Here is an 18,647-nt window from a genome sequence, read left to right on the forward strand (position 1 = left end):
CACTGCCCGTCGAATCCGCTACTGTCCACAGCCGCCCGGTTATCCGCCCTCTCCACTCATCGTTCTACCTGTCAGTCGTTCGATGTACGCCATTCCCTGCACGCCGTCCGCATCAAATCATTAAACCCTCGATTCGAATCAGCGTGGCCATTGATCCCGGCGTAACGTTTCAATTAAACCGGTTGTGCCGTTTCATTTCAACGTATATGTTATATATATAACTAAATTATATTAAATATTTATATATTATATAACATATATTATATATAATTTATTTATATATACGTATATTATATAGTTATATCATTAACTCATTTATGTTATATATATATATATATATATATATATATACATAAATTTATCAAATTATATTATATTTTATATATATATATATATATATATAACACCAACTTCAAAAAAATATATATATATATATATAGATATATATAATAATTAATTAATTAAATTAATTAATTATGAAGGAAAAGGTTAAAAGTTGTGACCATTCACCTTCCTGGCCAGTCAATGCCTATATAGGCACACCTCCATGAAGGATTGTAATCACCATTTAGTTCTATTCAATAATAAAAAATTACTTATTCTCATTTAACTACACAAACTACATACAATTACACTCTTGCATATTGATTCTTTTGTAACATATAAGGAACCCATGCACATCCCAACCCCTGGTTGGTGATGAACTACCCCACCCTTAAAGGTGTGATAACTGTTATAAATCATTCACAACATGCTCTCATGTCCTACAGCTTCAAGTAGTAGTACAAAGAAAAAAATAAGTGTTATACATCATTCACAGCATGCTCTCATGTCCTAGAGCTTCAAGCAATAATACAAAGAAAAAAATCAAGAGAAAGAAAAGGGTGAATAAAGAGGGGTGGAAAAACGAAGGTTGGGGTAACTCATGCAACCATGATTGCTTCCCTCCTCACATCTATACGCCCAATATGTGGACTTCCTCATTATTTCTTTCCCCGTACCCATGGCAATTAACCCTCAGACCCCTTCATCCCCATCTATTTCATCATTATTCACATGCCACCTATTGATTGAAGGATGTACAAGTGACATGTCTTTCCCCTTACGGGCTAAGAACACCTAATGGGATTATTTATTAGCCACTCCTACCTAGGGAGGTAACTGTTATGTAAAAAAATAGTTAATTTTAGGTTTATTATTTAATTTAGGTTTAGTTAGGCGAAAGGGCACGATCATAAGATCATGCCCTTTCCTAAAGGGTGTCCATGGCGGTATATAAGCCAGGAAACCCACTGTAAACATCATCATCTATAATTTTCATCTCTTAATAAAATATTTACATATATAAATTTCTGCGTATCAGGCATTTTCTGTTCCATCTGGTATCAGAGCCCTACGACCCGCGACTTGCACACCATCGCTGTTCTGCTGCCTTCAACCTGCAATCCCTTTTGCTGCCCTCGACTGTTGTCCCTCACCGTCCACGACCACCGCATCGCTCATTTGCCCAATTGTTTCACTGTTCCATTGCCCCTCGTCGTGTTCCCTCTTGTTCCTTCGCTGTGTTATCCCTTCCACTGCCCGTCGAATCCGCTACTGTCCACAGCCGCCCGGTTGTCCGCCCTCTCCACTCATCGTTCTACCTGTCGGTCGTTCGCTGTACGCCATTCCCTGCACGCCGTCCACATCAAATCATTAAACCCTCGATTCGAATCAGCGTGGCCATTGATCCCAGCGTAACGTTTCAATTAAACCGGTTGTGCCGTTTCATTTCAACGTATATGTTATATATATAACTAAATTATATTAAATATTTATATATTATATAACATATATTATATATAATTTATTTATATATACGTATATTATATAGTTATATCATTAACTCATTTATGTTATCTATATATATATATATATATATATATATTACATAAATTTATCAAATTATATTATATTTTATATATATATATATATAACACCAACTTCAAAAAATATATATATATATATAGATATATATAATAATTAATTAATTAAATTAAATTATTAAATTAATTTAATTTAATTATTTAAAAAAAAAGGGAAGGAAAAATATTTTAGCTGGCAAATAAATACACGCCTCCGCAAACCCGCACAATGTCGACAATGACAATGGCGGATTTCCGAAAAAGGTTGTTGGATGCAGAGCAAAAGATAAATAACAACCATGACGAGGTCAGTAAAAGATTAAATGAAGTCGAGAGCAAGCTTGGGGAGCAAGCGGACAAAATCAAAAATCTTGAAGATACGACAAATCGAATAGAGATAAAGATGGAAAGTCAACATGTCCAAACAGGAGTAAACTTCAGAGAAGTCTTAACAATGCTGAAAAGTCTGTGTAAAAAGTCGAATTGTACACCCGAAGAGCTATTAAAAGATGGTGAAGAAAATCAAGAACATCTCTCATCAGATTCAACAAAATCAACAAATTCTCATGAAAAGGTTGAATCCCCAAGAAAATCAGCGGCACCCCACCAAGAAGCAACACTGCCTTTACAAACAAGCAACTTTGGGATACCCTTAATAATCAACACCCTTTTTTTGCTCAACCATTAGCCACATACCAGAAGAGGGTAAAGGTTGAGATTCCTAAATTCGATGGGAACGAAAAAAACAATGTTGCATGGATAAATAAAGCAGAAGAATACTTTGAGATATATGACATCACTGACGATGACAAAAAGCTCAGACATGCATCCATGAAAATGGAGGGAGAAGCATATAACTGGTATATGTGGCAGAAAAAGACAACACATGTCATTAGCTGGAGGAGATTTAAAGATGCATTCTTCAAAAGATTCCAAGGTGTAAAGGAAGAAGAGTTCTTTTCAAAACTCATCAAATTACGACAAAAAGGAAGTGTGGATGAATACACTCAAGAATGGGAGACCTTAGTAACTCGAGTGCCTGGGTTATCAGAATCTCGTTTAATTCAGTCATACATCTTGGGACTTAAAACCCATTTACAAGTAGAACTTGAGATGCATGACATTTCATCAATAGAAGTAGCAAGACGAAAAGCAAAAACAGCCGAAAAGAAATTCGAACAAATATTTTGGTCAAAAGCCGTAAAAACATATTCAAGACGAAGAACACCTTAGTATGCAGACGCAAAAAATACAAGATATGTTCCACCACATCGTCGTGAAGATGAAAAATCTAATGTGGAAGCGCAAAGGATAAAGGAGGGTAAATGCAAGCGTTGTGGTGAAAAGTGGGATCCCAAACATAGGTGTGCTAAAGGAAAAGAACCAAAAAACATATATAATTGTGAAGCAACCAATGACTCAAACAGTGAAGATTCTGACATAGAAGAAATAGGAGATGCCCCAGAATTCTCACCAGAATTAGATGACGAAAGTATTCCGCAAGTTTCGTTATCAGCCATGACAGGTATATCACAACCTCAGACTCTAAAGTTAAAGGGACACATTAAGAAGAACAACGTGGTGGTTCTCATTGACTCTGGTAGCACACACAATTTTTTGGATGCAACCATGGTCAAGAGACTTAATATTTTTTCATTTCCCTTACCAAGCATGAAGGTAATGGTAGCAGATGGTAAGAGGATTGAAAAATGGGGAAATGTCATAAGGTTAAATTGCAAATTCAAGACTTCAGTTTAGAGTCTTCGTTTTTCACAGTACCATTAGGAGGAGTAGATGTAGTCTTAGGTGTCCAGTGGTTACGAACTTTAGGTACTTATGCCGCTAACCACCAAGTACAATTTATAAAATTCAAATGGGGAGGTCAAAAGTACAAATTACATGGGTTCCAAGCACCAGAAAATCAAATTGTATCATCATCTCAGATGATGAAGATGATTCGAAGAGGAGCACCTGCTTATGTAGTACAATGTCATCAGTTAGAAATGTTATCTGCAAATATGACCAGTGAAGAGTCACCAGAGATACAAGAACTAATTAGGAAACATGAAGAAGTATTTCAAGATCTACCTCTAAAGATGCCGCCTAATAGGGAAATTGAGCATACAATAGAAGTCAAGGCAGGATCAGACCCGGTTAACATCAAGCCATACCGATATCCACATCACCAAAAAACAGAAATCGAGAGATTAATCCAAGACCTCTTAAGGTGTGGAATCATCTCGAAAAGTAAAAGTCCTTACGCTGCTCCAGTGGTGTTGGTAAGGAAGAAAGATGGGTCATTCAGGCTATGTATTGACTATAGGGGATTAAACAAAATAACAATTAAAAATAAGTTTCCAATTCCCTTTATCGACGAAATGTTGGATGAGCTACATGGCGCAAGGTATTTCTCAAAATTGGACCTAAGATCAGGTTACTATCAAATTAGAATAAGATTAGAAGACATACCAAAAACCGCATTCCGAACACACGAAGGTCATTATGAATTTAAAGTAATGCCATTTGGATTAACCAATGCACCAGCAACATTTCAAGCAACTATGAATGAATTATTTCGCCCACATCTCAGAAAGTTTGTATTAGTATTCTTTGATGATATTCTAATTTACAGTAAAACTTGGAAGGAGCACTTGCAACATTTGGATAAGGTTCTTACACTACTTAAAGAACACCAATTTTACGCAAAAAAATCCAAATGTACCTTCGGAAAGGAAGAAGTAGAATACCTTGGACACATTATATCTCATGAAGGTGTAAAGGTGGACCCTAACAAAATCAAAGCCATAAAAGAATGGACCAAACCTGTTAATATATCCAAGCTAAGAGGGTTCTTAGGTTTGACAGGATATTACCGAAGGTTTATTAAAAACTATGCACATATAACTGCACCTCTAACAAATCTTTTAAAGAAGAATTCGTTTCTATGGGATGAGGAAGCAGGAAGGTGTTTTGAAAAATTAAAAGAAATTATGTCTAATGCTCCCGTATTAGCAACACCAGATTTTTCTAAACCATTTATCATTGAGTGTGATGCTTTTGGATTCGTTATAGGTGCAGTACTAATGCAACAAGGACATCCCATAGCTTTTGAAAGTAGGAAGCTCAATAAAAGAGAGCGCCTCAAATCCACATACAACAAAGAAATGCTCGCTATCATGCATGCACTAGCTAAGTGGAGGCAATATCTTTTGGGAAGTAAGTTTTCTATTCGAACAGACCATAACAGTCTCCAACATCTCCTTCAACAAAAAACGCTTTCCGAAGAACAACAAAAATGGATTGAAAAAATTGCCGCTTTTGACTTGGAAATACTACATAAAAGAGGTAAAGACAATGTAGTAGCCGATGCCTTATCCAGGAAAGATGAAGAATCAACACTACTTGCAATGTCGGTTGTTGTTCCTGAGTGGCTTAACGAAATTCGAAGTGAGTATGCCAAGGATCCAGAAGTAACAGCAATAATCAATAACCTTCCCAATAACTCAAAATTTGAGTGGAAGAATGATATCCTATGGTATAAGGGAAGAATATATCTAAGTACAAATTCCAAGTTTAAGTTTAAGATACTCAAGGAATTACATGACTCACCGTCAGCTAGACACGTAGGATTCTTTAAGACGTACTACAATGCACATCAATCCTTCTTTTGGAAGGGAATGAATCGTGATATTCAGAAGTATGTAGCAGAATGTGATACATGTCAAAGGAATAAAAGCGAAAATATTACGACACCAGGATTACTTCACCCCTTAAACATTCCAAATCAGAAATGGGAGGAAATCTCGATGGACTTTATTGAAGGATTACCAGTATCTGAAGGCAAGGACAAGATTTTCGTAGTAGTCGACAGACTCACCAAATATGCTCACTTTATGGCAATAAAGAAGTCATACTCAGCAAAAGAAATCGCTGAAATATTTTGCAAAAATATATATAAGTTACACGGTTTTCCAAAAGTCATCGTAAGTGATAGAGATGCCAAGTTCAAAGGTAATTTCTGGAAGGAATTGTTCAACCATATAGGAACTTACCTAAATATGAGTTCCGCTTATCACCCGCAAACAGATGGACAAACAGAAGTTGTCAATAAATGTTTGGAGGCCTACCTACGTTGCTACGCTATAGAAAAACAAAATAAATGGGCTCAATGGTTACACCTTGCTGAATGGTGGTATAACTCCACCTATCATACATCAGCGAAAATGACGCCATTTCAAGCCCTATATGGGTATGAACCCCCGAAATGGAAAGATCTAGCTATTGTCCAAACAAATCTACCTGCTGTTAAAGATCAACTACAAGAAACCCAGAAAATCGTCCAAATATTAAAAGAAAATCTAAATAATGCAAGGAATCGTATGAAGCAACAAGCAGACCGTAACAGAACCGAAAGAGAGTTTGAAGTTGGAGAATGGGTATTTGTTAAGCTCCAACCATACAAACAATTATCCTTAAAACAGAAAGGAAAAAACAAATTGGCAACAAAGTTTTATGGACCTTATCAGATCAACAAAAAGATTAGCCAAGTTGCGTATGGTTTAAGCCTTCCAGAGACAAGTCGTGTTCACAACGTCTTCCACGTATCTTGCCTTAAAAGGGCCCTAGGTAACAATCAAACAGCGCAAACAACACTTCCATCCCTAGATGATGAGGGAAGAGTCATTTTAGAACCAGAAGGTATTTTGTCTACTAGAGAAAGAAAGCTTCGTTATCGTACTATCAAGGAATATCTGATCAAGTGGAAGGACTTGCCCGAAGAAGAAGCTTCTTGGGAGAATGAAGCATTTTGTCAACAACATCCGTCGTTACGTATGCTTTGAGGACAAAGCATTCTTTCGAGAGGAAGGCAATGTTATGTAAAAAAATAGTTAATTTTAGGTTTATTATTTAATTTAGGTTTAGTTAGGCGAAAGGGCACGATCATAAGATCATGCCCTTTCCTAAAGGGTGTCCATGGCGGTATATAAGCCAGGCAACCCACTGTAAACATCATCATCTGTAATTTTCATCTCTTAATAAAATATTTACATATATAAATTTCTGCGTATCAGGTATTTTATGTTCCAGTAACACGATTACGTGATCGAAGCCCAAATATGGAAGAGAAGCCCCGTATGAAGTCTCATTTTGCCCTTGATTAATAAGCTTATTTCACTTCGATTCACTAATGATTAATTGTACCTAATGGTGAAGAGGCAACACTGGGAATCATGTGTGATTGGCAGGGTGGTTTTCATAATGGGGTGGGAAACTTAACTGGGGCCCATGTCCACTAGACGAGTATTATGACCATAGTTTTAAAAAACAGCCGTTTCGAAACGGAAACGGCCAAGTTGGTCCGTTTCATTGCCCTCCGGAGTGACTCGGTACAAAAAATGGCTCGGTTGGACGAGTCAGCCATGACTCGGCCGAGTCATGGCTGACTCGGCCAACTCGGCCGTTTCCCATACTGACTCGGCCGAGTCACAAACAGTGGCCCGTAACCCACTAAAACAATGATTTAACATTATTTTAATGAAATTTTAAGGGGTTTGCTGATTGGTTTGAACTTCAAGGTGTTTTATGAATTAGCTAAATGTTATTTGGGGTCCATTTCCCCCTCCCAAACCCTATTAAACACACTCAAATGCTCTCTACTATTGATATGCTATTCAAATTTCATGGTAATGTTAAATTCTTAAAGTAAAAGTGACATTCTCCTTAATCTTCATTTTCATCCTTTTACTTAAATTTTTAACATTACCATGAAATGACTCAGGATGTTTGAGAGTGGTTTCGGGCTCATTGGATTTCATATGGAGAAAGTAGAATTTTAGATTTCATTCAAAATCCAGCAGACTTATCAGTTTTTCAGGATTTCAGGATTGGAGGATTGCAATGTTTCCATTGAATTTTGTAATGTATTAGGGTATGGAACTCATATTTAATCAAGAGCACCAATCCCTCTATGTACCTTGATGTTAGTGACATTGGTTGTCGAACTCCTCTAGGATTCGCTCCCAAACCAGGAGATTCTAAAAATGTCACTCCCGCTCCCATTTTCGCTCCTGCTCCTGAGACCCATTTTTTGCCCCAAACACAAAACTAGGGTGCACAGGATGATTTGCATGGATATTTGGGGGACAACCCTTAATTCCAACTTTTTAGAGCCCTCTACATTCGACTTGGCACTGGAGGAGCCCAACGCATGCCCTAGAAGGGCCTACGCATGCATGACATCAACATTCTGACCTCTTTTGTGCGTTATTTCTTTTGGTTTACATTTGCTATTAGGTTGGCTTGTAACCTCACTTAGTTTTGCCCATCATTTTACAACTTGGAGGGGATTTTAGGCCAAATTAGAGTTTATTAGACATGTATAAATAAGAGAGAGGTTATTTCACTCTCTCATCATCATCACTTGGAGAATTCGAACCTCATAAGAGGATTCATACTTGTTCCTTCTTGGGTATTAGAGATTTTTGGAATGCATTTTGATGTTTGGAAGCTATTTTCAATTGTCTTTGGAGTTGTTTCTTTGGTGAATGGATGATATACTACATGTTATCTTGTATGTTCCTATTGTTGAAGAGTATCATTTTGAATTTGTCTAATATATGGAATTGTTGCTTCTAGATTATGCTTGATTGTGCCCTAATTTGTTGATAGTAAATTTTAAAGGCTATCTAGTTGAGAATTGCATATATTATTCATTGTATAACATGTAATGAATGCTCCTAACGGAGGAATTTTTATAACCCTCCATCATTCTCCATTTATCATTGAGTGGGTAAATGATGGAATTTTGATACCTAGGGCATCAAATTTCAGCCTCCTTAGCAACAAATTTGGCATCAAAGGACAATGCACTAGTCCAAGTATTCAGTGATCATCTCAAAATTTTCTCCATAAATTTCTCTCCTTACATTTGGTCCTTTTAAGGCTAGGGTGAAAATCTAGAGCTTGTAGCGAAATTTTAGGGACGTGGCTTTTTGGTGATCTGAGAGCCTAAACATCAAGAGATAGGTCTAGGCTACCTAGCCTATTAATTCGGTGGGCATCCACTTATATTTCTTCCATAAAATCTCTTTCCCTAGGTGTTGCTCTAAGAGGGAAACCCTAGCTTCTTCTCCCTCAACTTGAGGACTTTCTTGAAGGTTGTATGAGCTTAGTACTTGTTGAAGTATATCATAAGAAGCCTATTCTCTATTTTGCCTTGACCTCGGAAAATCCTAGACCTAAGCAAAAATCATCAAACCCTAGGCCTTCTGCATTTTCTTTCTAGATCTCGCATAGAAAGCATATTGCTTCTTGAAGCCTCAATACCTGAAATTTGAGTCTTTCTTAAGAGATTCTAGCCCATCACCTTATACCCTAACTTTAGAAAGTCGGATTGGTAAAAGTCCATAAAGAGGAGGGGGTTTAAGTTGAGGTGACATTGGGCCTCTACCCCATTGTTAGCACTTAGTCTAGCTTCTTGCCTTGTTGGGTTTCCCTCTCCAAAGCCTGCTAGATTTTGTGGTAACGGGACTAAGATCGGTATTTAGAGGCAATGGAGTTCTAATCCATCCATTTGAAGGAACATTGTCATTATTGGGAGGGTTAATATTTTGCCTATTTCTTCTTGAGTATTGCAACCCTTTACTAAACATATCCCTAGCTTCAATAGCATTTACTTTTATATTACTTTTGACGAACTCCTTATGTTGTTCTTGCACGAGATGATACCTTTTCTCTAGGCAATTCTGAAGGGTGATTTATATCATTGATCAAGTTAAGATGTCACTACTTGGTTAATTATAAGGGCAATCATGAACATTATGTCATGTTGGATAAAATGCAATCGTTCTAATTTAATCCTAGTCAGGTGTGGCTTTATTCTTGTGAATTATTCCCAATTTTCCTGATTTCCCAAGTTGATGACCACTGCCGGTTTTGAATGATGACAATTATGCTCAATATACCTCTTAATAAAAAAATTGTCTAACAGTGGCACTAGGCATCTGATTTGCCTAGTGCTGCTGTTAGACAATTTTTCTCTTGGACAATATATAACAGAAATGTTCACAAATAAGAATGAGAGAGATGTCAAAGAACAAAAATCAATAATAATAAGAAATATGGCACCTAATAGCTGTCGATGAAATGGCATTGCAATAGTAGAAATAAAATGACTGCAGTTCTAATTTCTCACAATAAAACACAGTATTACACCACAAGCAGAAATTCTAGTATATTTTGGGGAGCAAAAGAGGGAAAGTAAAGGCAGTCTGTGAAATGTTATAATTTATAAAAAAAAATGAATATATCCATTCACAGCTAGCTCTAAGAAAATATCACATTAACATTCCAAAAATTGAAAGAGGATATCCCAATCCATTTTATTTTCCTTTTTCTAAATATGCTCAACAGCGACATAAATGTTCAATTTTGTTCTGGTTAAACTGTCAAGACTCAAAAGTGCATATTTGGCAATTATAACTTTTAATTAACAAGATTGCACATACCACTGCATCCACCTTAAAGTAAAAGACTTCATTCCAGCACACCCTGACACTTCCTGTTGGTGAATCTGGCTCAGCCTTCATACAACGAGTTCTTGCACTTTGCACCTGTGGTTGAACTTCCCCAGACATTAGCTGCTGAGGGACAACACGCACAGCTACCATATACTGAAGAGCACCACTGCCTTCACATTCAGGTAACTACATTTCCAATAAACAAAAATCAGCTTAAAGACTACCTGCAAATAGAATGGTAATTTGACAGCTCCAAGTGTAAATGCACTTATTAGTCACGTTTTTCTCAAATTAATCATGTACCTCTGCATCGCTGATTACTACAGCCACACGTTTTGGCTGTGATCTTCTCATGTTGCCCATCAAGTGTGTGTCACAAATGCTGTTAGATGCAGGTACCTTGATAGTAATCAAATCTCCAGGTGGCAAGATCTTAACTTCTGGCTGCCCATCAAACCCAACAGTACGGAGAAACATATCTCGACCTAGCTTGTTTTGAGGGACAATATAGCATGTCTCTTTATCCAGAACAGACTTCCTAACAGTTGCTAAATCAGAGTCCTGCATACTCGATATTGTTTAGTGCGAGAGAAACTTTATAGAAGATACCAAGTTACAAACTAAAAGAAAAGTAGGCAACAAAATGTAAACACGCCTCAGACTTGCAACACGGCAAGAACAAACACTGGCACAGACTTAATGAGTTAAACGCTGATCGTATATAGTAAAATTATTGTCGACATCACTATTAAAAAAGCCAGTAGATGTGTAGGTTTTACTTGATAATAGATATAGGTAACGATAATTATGTAGCGAGTGCAGATCTTGATACTTGCGCTGTCAAAGAAGATAAAGGAAGCTGTATACTGCTGTTTAACTTTCCTAATAGAATGTAATGTCCCCAATTTATTGAGCACAGAACTATTATTTCCACTCGCCTAACTGTCTCCTTTAGGCTAGCGAGAAGGAAAATCATCAATTTTGATACCATTATAAATAAAAGGAGGCAAATTATGATTAAAAAAAGGGGGCAAAAAGTCACTTGGAAGAAAAATGGCTTCACCAATAACATAATAATAAAGGGAGTTCTAGAATCTTGGAGAGAACTCGGAGAAAACTTATAAAAAGAGGAGGATGATCATTCCTTATTCATTCTATCTTGTGACTTCTCATTATCATTTGGATTGGAGCTCAAGCGAGATCCTCACTCTAGTTTCAGTGGATTTCATTGCCACCCTAGCTATAGCTGCCATCCAATTTCCTTGGACATTATTGCCACCCTAGTTCGTTATTTCATGAGATTATTTTGATGATCTAATCGAGTTTGATTTGCAGGCAATTTTCAGTGCCAAGGAACACATTTGCCAGATTATTTGTTCGCAGGAGGATGAATTTCATCTTCATATTTGTAAGATTCATTTTCTGAAAATATTCAAAAAGTCTAATAAATTTCTGAGTTTGTACTAGAGTTTTCAGCGGTGTTTTTTGTCGAACAGTTAAACTACACACTGTTGTTGATGATTTCTCACAATTGCCACCTCAATAAATACACAGTGAATAAAATGCACCCAAGTGAAGCCTCCAAGGAATTCAATATGATATTTTAATACCCAGAAATTTGCATACAGCTGATATACATATAATTTTTGCCACAATGACCACACAACACTACAGAAAACAAGTTCTGAGAAATACACAGTCCCTTATTATTTAATAGCAGACAAAGATACAAGGAAATTAGAAAATTGGAACCTGGTCTATTAGCTCAGTTCTTCAATGCTTCCTTTTATCACCCACAAAATGGTGGGTAACAGGGCCCCCGTGGATCCGTTTTTCCAATAGCCAAAAAACGGTGGAACCGCGGTTCAGCCAAAGAATCGGTGGCGAATCCATATGGGACATGGTTCCGCCTCCTGATCCTTGGCAGAGGGTACAGCTCCTGCAACTATGGTCCATACAATGTCCTCTCCTATGACCTCTCACCCACTAGCATCCAACCATCAACAAGAAGACATCTACAACACACTGCTGCTGCCTCCTTGCCTTGGGATCTGTGCTTTCTAGAGCACTGGTTAAGGCACACCAGCAGCCCTAACTCCTGCTCAAATCACTGTGTAACCCTTTCAAACTTGCTGCCTACTTTTGTTGTTCCTTCCTAGGCATCCATAGCACTGTTGTAGGCCTTGGGTACCTCTACAATGCTCAAATCAGAACACAAGAGGCATGCACACCAAAGCAAAGGGATTCAGCCTTCTTTCAAAGGTTGACACCCCTATTCAACTGTGCTCTTCTTCTGTGCAACTGTGGCTAGGGTAAGGTGACCTTCACAAGGCCTTACAGTCCTCCAAACAACCTTCCCACACTTGTTGTTCCAACAGCAAGCACTGCAATCCTGAACAGAGACAATCGACCATCAAACTACCACAGAAAACACCCTACAATACTTACCTCTGACTATGTTATGAATATTTGTATTCATAACTTATATCTATATACATAAATCTTAGTTAAATAAAAAAATAAAAAAATATTAATAATTAATAGGTTAATTTAATTAGTGCCCATTAAATATGAAAAGGCACTTATGTCAAGAGACATGATCTTTAAACCCTTGTGGCCAGTCAACTCCTAAAAAGAAGAAATGCCCAAGGGCTTGTAAACCATCTATCGAATATTGAATAATAAAATATACTATTTTACATACAAATGTGTAATTCGTTTGCGAAAATAAGTGAAGAGAAAAATATCTGTTTCAGTGGTATCAGAGCAGTTCAAGTTCCTCAGCTGGTAACTGCACAGTTCGCTGCCCGACAACCCCTGACACCCACTTTCTTCGTGTTGCCACTGTTGCTCGATTTTCCAACCATTGTTCCACAGCATACACAAACCCCCTACATCGTTCTCCTGACACCCCCGTTTCCCTGCGTTTCATTGTTCCATTGTCTTTTTGTTGATTTGTTCTAGTTTGTCATCCGTCTTGTCCGCCCATACTCATCCTTGCATCCGTTTTGTGCTGTTGTCTGCACACACTCGGCATATTGCAGAGGGAACGTTGTCCGACAGACCGACACACAGTTAAAACAACATTGTCATCGCTATCATCAAGTATCGTATCCCGGTCGAAGGGTCAACAAGTGTGAGGTGGTTATCTGGCGTCGTTTCATATGTGGTTCAGTGTGGGTATAAGTATTACAAGGTAGATATAATTGCCTCAATACACCGTAGTATGATAGCCACATAACTGTGGAATGAATATATATATATATATATATATATATATATATATATATATATATCCGGATATAATAATTAAATTATAATATATAAACAGTTCGATAGCCATATATAGTTACGTTATGAACTACGATAACATAATTTAATTAATTAAACATATTTAAATAATTAAATTATTTAATTAAAAAAGGGAAAAAATTGGGTCTACTACAAAGAAAAGAACAAAACGGGGAGTAGCAGTGACGATGCAAATTTGAATAAGTTCCAAGAAGAACTCGATAAGATGCGCAAGCACCTTGACAATGTCGAGAAGATAGTTAGTAATCAAGACCGAATGGTAGATGATATCAAAGAATTGAATAGCATGATGAGCCAGTTTATGGGAGGAGCCAATCCACCTTTTAATCCCTCAGCCATGCAAAGTCCAAAGACTCCAGAAGGCGAAATTTTTCCAAGTCATGAATTTTCATCGATGCACGAAAAGCCACGAGTTCCGCATATATAGTTCGAAGGAAGTCAGTACCATACAAAGTTTCCCAACAACGACTGCCTTAAAATTAAAAAAGAATTACCTACCTAACTTGGAAAGGACAATAAAGGTGCCATTGTATGGGTAAATAAAATGGACGCCATTTTCGAAGCAAACCCGCCAATAGGTAAACAAGAGAAGGTCATGACCGCATCCAACAACCTGGAAGCGGAAGCATGTGATTGGTTCCTATGGTAGTCCAACAAATGTGCAACTCGCTCGTTCAATTAGGAAAAATTTTTAAACGCCTTGCTAAGAGGGTTTCATGACAAGGAAGAAGACAATGTTTACAAAAAATCCGTTCACTTGAAATAGAAAGGATCGGTAAGCGAATACATCCACAAGTGAGAGGTATTAGCTATAAGGCAAAGGGGATTCTCAAACGAAGAGCTGCTAAAAATGTATCAATGTGGCCTTAAGGATTATATTCGGGAAGAATTAAAACTATATAAACCCCAAACCATTGAAGAAGATAGACATGCAGCAATAATTATTGAGCAAAAATATAAACTCCATAAAGCGCCATATGCCAGTAATGAAAAATCAAACAACTACTCAAAAGGGAAGTCAAGTAAATTGTCTTTAGAAAACACTAGTAAGTATGTTCCACCCCCAATGCGTAATGGAGGAAAACAATGGTCAAATGTTGAAATAAAAAGGGATGGCAAGTGTTGAACATGCGGAGACAAATATTCCCCAGAGCACAGATGCACTACACACAAACTTTACAACTGCGAAGCAAAAAAAGAAGAAGAATCTTCAGAAGAAAGCTTCATCGAAGAAAACGAGAACCCTATTCCAGATCCAAAAGAAGAGAATATGCCACGAATTTCTCTGGGAGCCATCACAGTGAAGCTTAAAGGACATCAAGAAACAAAATGTTATCGTTTTAATAGATTTAGGAAGTACAACTTTATAGATGTCAATGTTGCAAAAAGACTGAACATTTTTGCCTAACCCGTAGCAGATTTAAAATTTATGGTAGCAAATGGAGAATGAATAGATGGAGTAGGAAAGTGCCATAAAGTTAAAATGCAACTAAATAATACAAAATGGAGTCCAGTTTTTATACGGTCCCTTTAGAAGGAGTAGACGTCGTCTTAGGAGTACGATGGTTGCAAACACTAGGGACGCATTCGACAAATCACCAAAAAAAGTTCATTAAGTTCAAAATGGATGGAATGAAGTATAAGTTGTTCAGGTTCCAAGCACCACCTAACCAAGTCATTTCTACTCAGCAAATGAAAAAGTTTATTCACAAGGAAGCCCCAGTATTCAATGCACTATGACAATAGTTACAGTTATTATCAATGGAAGGGGTTCACCAACACCCTGAAGTTTTATCCCTAATCCATAAATATGAGAAGGTTTTTCAAGATCTACCGATGAAATTGCCCCCTGAAAGGAAAATTGAACATATCATTGAAGTTAAACTAGATTCAACACCAGTAAATGTAAAGCCATATCACTACCCCCATCATCATAAAACAGAAATAGAACGATTAATACAAGATTTGTTAAAGCATGGAGTCATTACGAAAAGTAGAAGTCCATACGCTGCACCAATAGTATTGGTCAGGAAGAAAGATGGATCTTTCCGGTTGTGTATAGATTACAAAGGATTAAACAAAATTACTATTAAACATAAATTTACAATTCCATTCATTGATGAGATGCTAGACGAGCTCCAAGGCGCAGATTATTTCTCAAAATTAGATTTGAGATAGGTTTACTATCAAATTCGAGTAAGATTAGAAGACGTCGAAAAGACTGCATTCAGAACTCACGAAGGGCACTATGAGTTTAAGATAATGCCATTTGGTTTAACAAATGCACCAACCACCTGTAGGAATTTACAGGGTAAGTTCCTCAGAAAGAACACCAAAAGGACACCGCTCACAACCAGATCACAGATCAATACACCAGTATTTTTGACGTGGTTAAAACCCTCAAAGAGGGAAACAGTCCACGACCTGAGCCAACGCGGCCACTTCAGGCAATTTATTAATCAAAGAATGAAAATTTACATAAGCTTCTCTCATGCACGGATTACCCTACAAATGACCCTCCATGCGCTTTAAATAGAATTCATGGACCAATCGGGTGTCAAGCCACAGATCAAGTGTCAGTAATACCGAGGAGAGAATGAACCGTCGGATCACTACATATCGTGATCGTCGGATTGTAAGTTACAAAATGTACAACGGTAAAGAAACACACTTTACCTAACTCTATACCTAACTCTACACTAGACCAAGTTGTACTTAACTATTTCCTATGTGTTGGAATATCCTAACATCCCCCCTTAAGAACAACTTGGGATAGGATTGAAGGATTTACAAATATGACACAATAGGAGAAGGAAGGAGGCACTAGAGCCTATCCCCCCTTAGTGACAACTTCCTGAACTCCAACCATAAATCGAAGTTTAGTGAACTTCACCTCTGTGAGAGCCTTTGTGAAGATGTCTACAACTTGATCATTTGTTGAACAATATTGCACTTCAAGAACATGGTCGTGAATGAGCTTTCTGATGAAGTGCATGTGCAGTTCAATGTGTTTGTTGCGCTGATGTTGGACTGGATCTTTGCATAGCTGAATGGCACTTTGATTATCACACCAAAGTGTAGTAGGATGTTGCTGCTCAAAGCCAAACTCTGACAGGATCTGACGAAGCCACAAAGCTTCCTTACTAGCTTCTATGGCACCACGATACTCTGCTTCTGCTGATGAAAGAGAAATGGCACCCTGTTTCTTGCAAGCCCATGTAATAGGTCCTGAACCAAGAGTGAACACATAACCGGCAGTAGACTTCCGATCATCAGGGTCACCAACCCAATCGGAATCAGTGAAACCAACCAATAGAGGAGATGCTTTGGCACTGTAATGAATCCCAAACTGAACTGTACCTCGAAAATAACGAAGTATTCTTTTAGCTGCTTTCCAATGACTTTCACGGGGGTTTTGCATGAACCGAGCAACAAGGCCAACAGCAAAGGAAAGGTCAGGACGAGTATGGGTTAGATACAAAAGTTTTCCTACAAGTTGACGGTATAAGGTAGCATCAACTTCAGGAGAAGTACAAGTGACTGAGAGTTTGACTCCAGACTGAAAGGGAGAAGGGGCTGGCTTACAGTCTTCCATGTGAAAATGACGTAGAATATCACAAGCATACTTGGACTGGGAAAGGGAAATACCCTCCTTGGATTGCAAGACTTGAAGACCGAGAAAATAGTGCAAGTGTCCTAAGTCTGTCATTTCAAATTTCCTTTTGAGGCTAGACTTCACATGGTTTATAAGGTTGGGATCACTACCAGTAAGGATAAGATCATCAACATAAAGAACAAGGATGATAAGAGAGTTGCCCACTTTCTTGGTGTGTAGACAGTATTGTCAGAATGACACCTAGAAAAGCCAGATTCTAAAAGAAAGCTATCCATTTTGGCATACCAAGCCCAAGGAGCTTGCTTGAGACCATAAAGGGATTTCTTAAGTCGACAAACAAGGCTGGAGTATGTTTGTATGAAGCCAATGGGTTGTTCCATATAGATTTCTTCATGCAAGTCCCCATGCAAGAAGGCAGATTTAACATCCATCTGATGGACTTCCCATTTGAAAGAGGCAGCAAGGGAAAGAACAAGGCGGATAGAGTTCATTTTCGCAACAGGGGAGAAGGTTTCAGTGTAGTCAATGCCTTCAACCTGTGAAAAGCCCTTAGCAACAAGACGAGCTTTATGTTTATCAACTTTCCCATCTGGTCCATACTTGGTTCTGTAAACCCATTTGCATCTAACAAGTTTTCGTCCCTTTGGTAAAGGAACAAGATCCCATGTATCATTTGCCAATAATGAATGATATTCTTCATTCATAGCTGCTTCCCAATCTGGATGGCCTGAAGCTTCTGCAAAGGTGTCAGGATCATAATTTACTGGAGCTTGAGCCAGTAAAGAAGAGGCTCTCTCGAACTGAGAACATGTGTGTCGCTGATCTGTAGCATCACCGGCAAGATCACCTGTTGCATCTCGAGTAGCACGAACCCATTTTGGAAGCTCAGGAGTTGAAGGAGGATCCTGAGATGGTGGGGGAGGATTGTCATCCTCACTTTCATCATCTGAAGAAGAAATGTTTTCAAAGGTAGAAGACATAGGGAGAGGTGGCACATCTGTCGGACTAGGCTCGCAGGCCGATATATTTTCATCAAATTTTACATCTCTTCTAATGATAACATTTTTGGACTTAAATGGAATAAGTCTATAGCCTTTGACAGCTTCAGAATATCCAACAAAAGTACATTTTTCACTCTTAGGTTCTAAAGCTTTATGCTTTTCATCTGGAATATGGGCCCACGCTTCACTTCCAAAAACACGAAAGTGACTTACATCTGGTTTGATTGAGCTCCATGCTTCTTCTGGAGTGATATTCTTTAAAGCCTTAGTAGGAGTGCGATTTATTATGTAATTT

General features: G+C 37.8%; 1 protein-coding gene across 1 annotated transcript in view; it reads right to left on the minus strand.

The window, feature by feature from the left end:
- LOC149256692 (pleckstrin homology (PH) domain-containing protein) overlaps positions 1–18,647 on the minus strand; it is a 492,716-nt gene that overhangs the window by 190,340 nt on the left and 283,729 nt on the right. Inside the window, 2 exon segments of the mRNA XM_089460839.1 lie at positions 10,412–10,609; positions 10,727–10,984. Of these exon segments, the coding sequence (XP_089316965.1) occupies positions 10,412–10,609; positions 10,727–10,984 (456 nt within the window).

Source organism: Pinus tabuliformis, chromosome 7, assembly GCF_031772625.1.
Source record: "Pinus tabuliformis cultivar Carrire ecotype Pingquan chromosome 7, CPIR1, whole genome shotgun sequence".
Classification (NCBI taxonomy): domain Eukaryota; kingdom Viridiplantae; phylum Streptophyta; class Pinopsida; order Pinales; family Pinaceae; genus Pinus; species Pinus tabuliformis.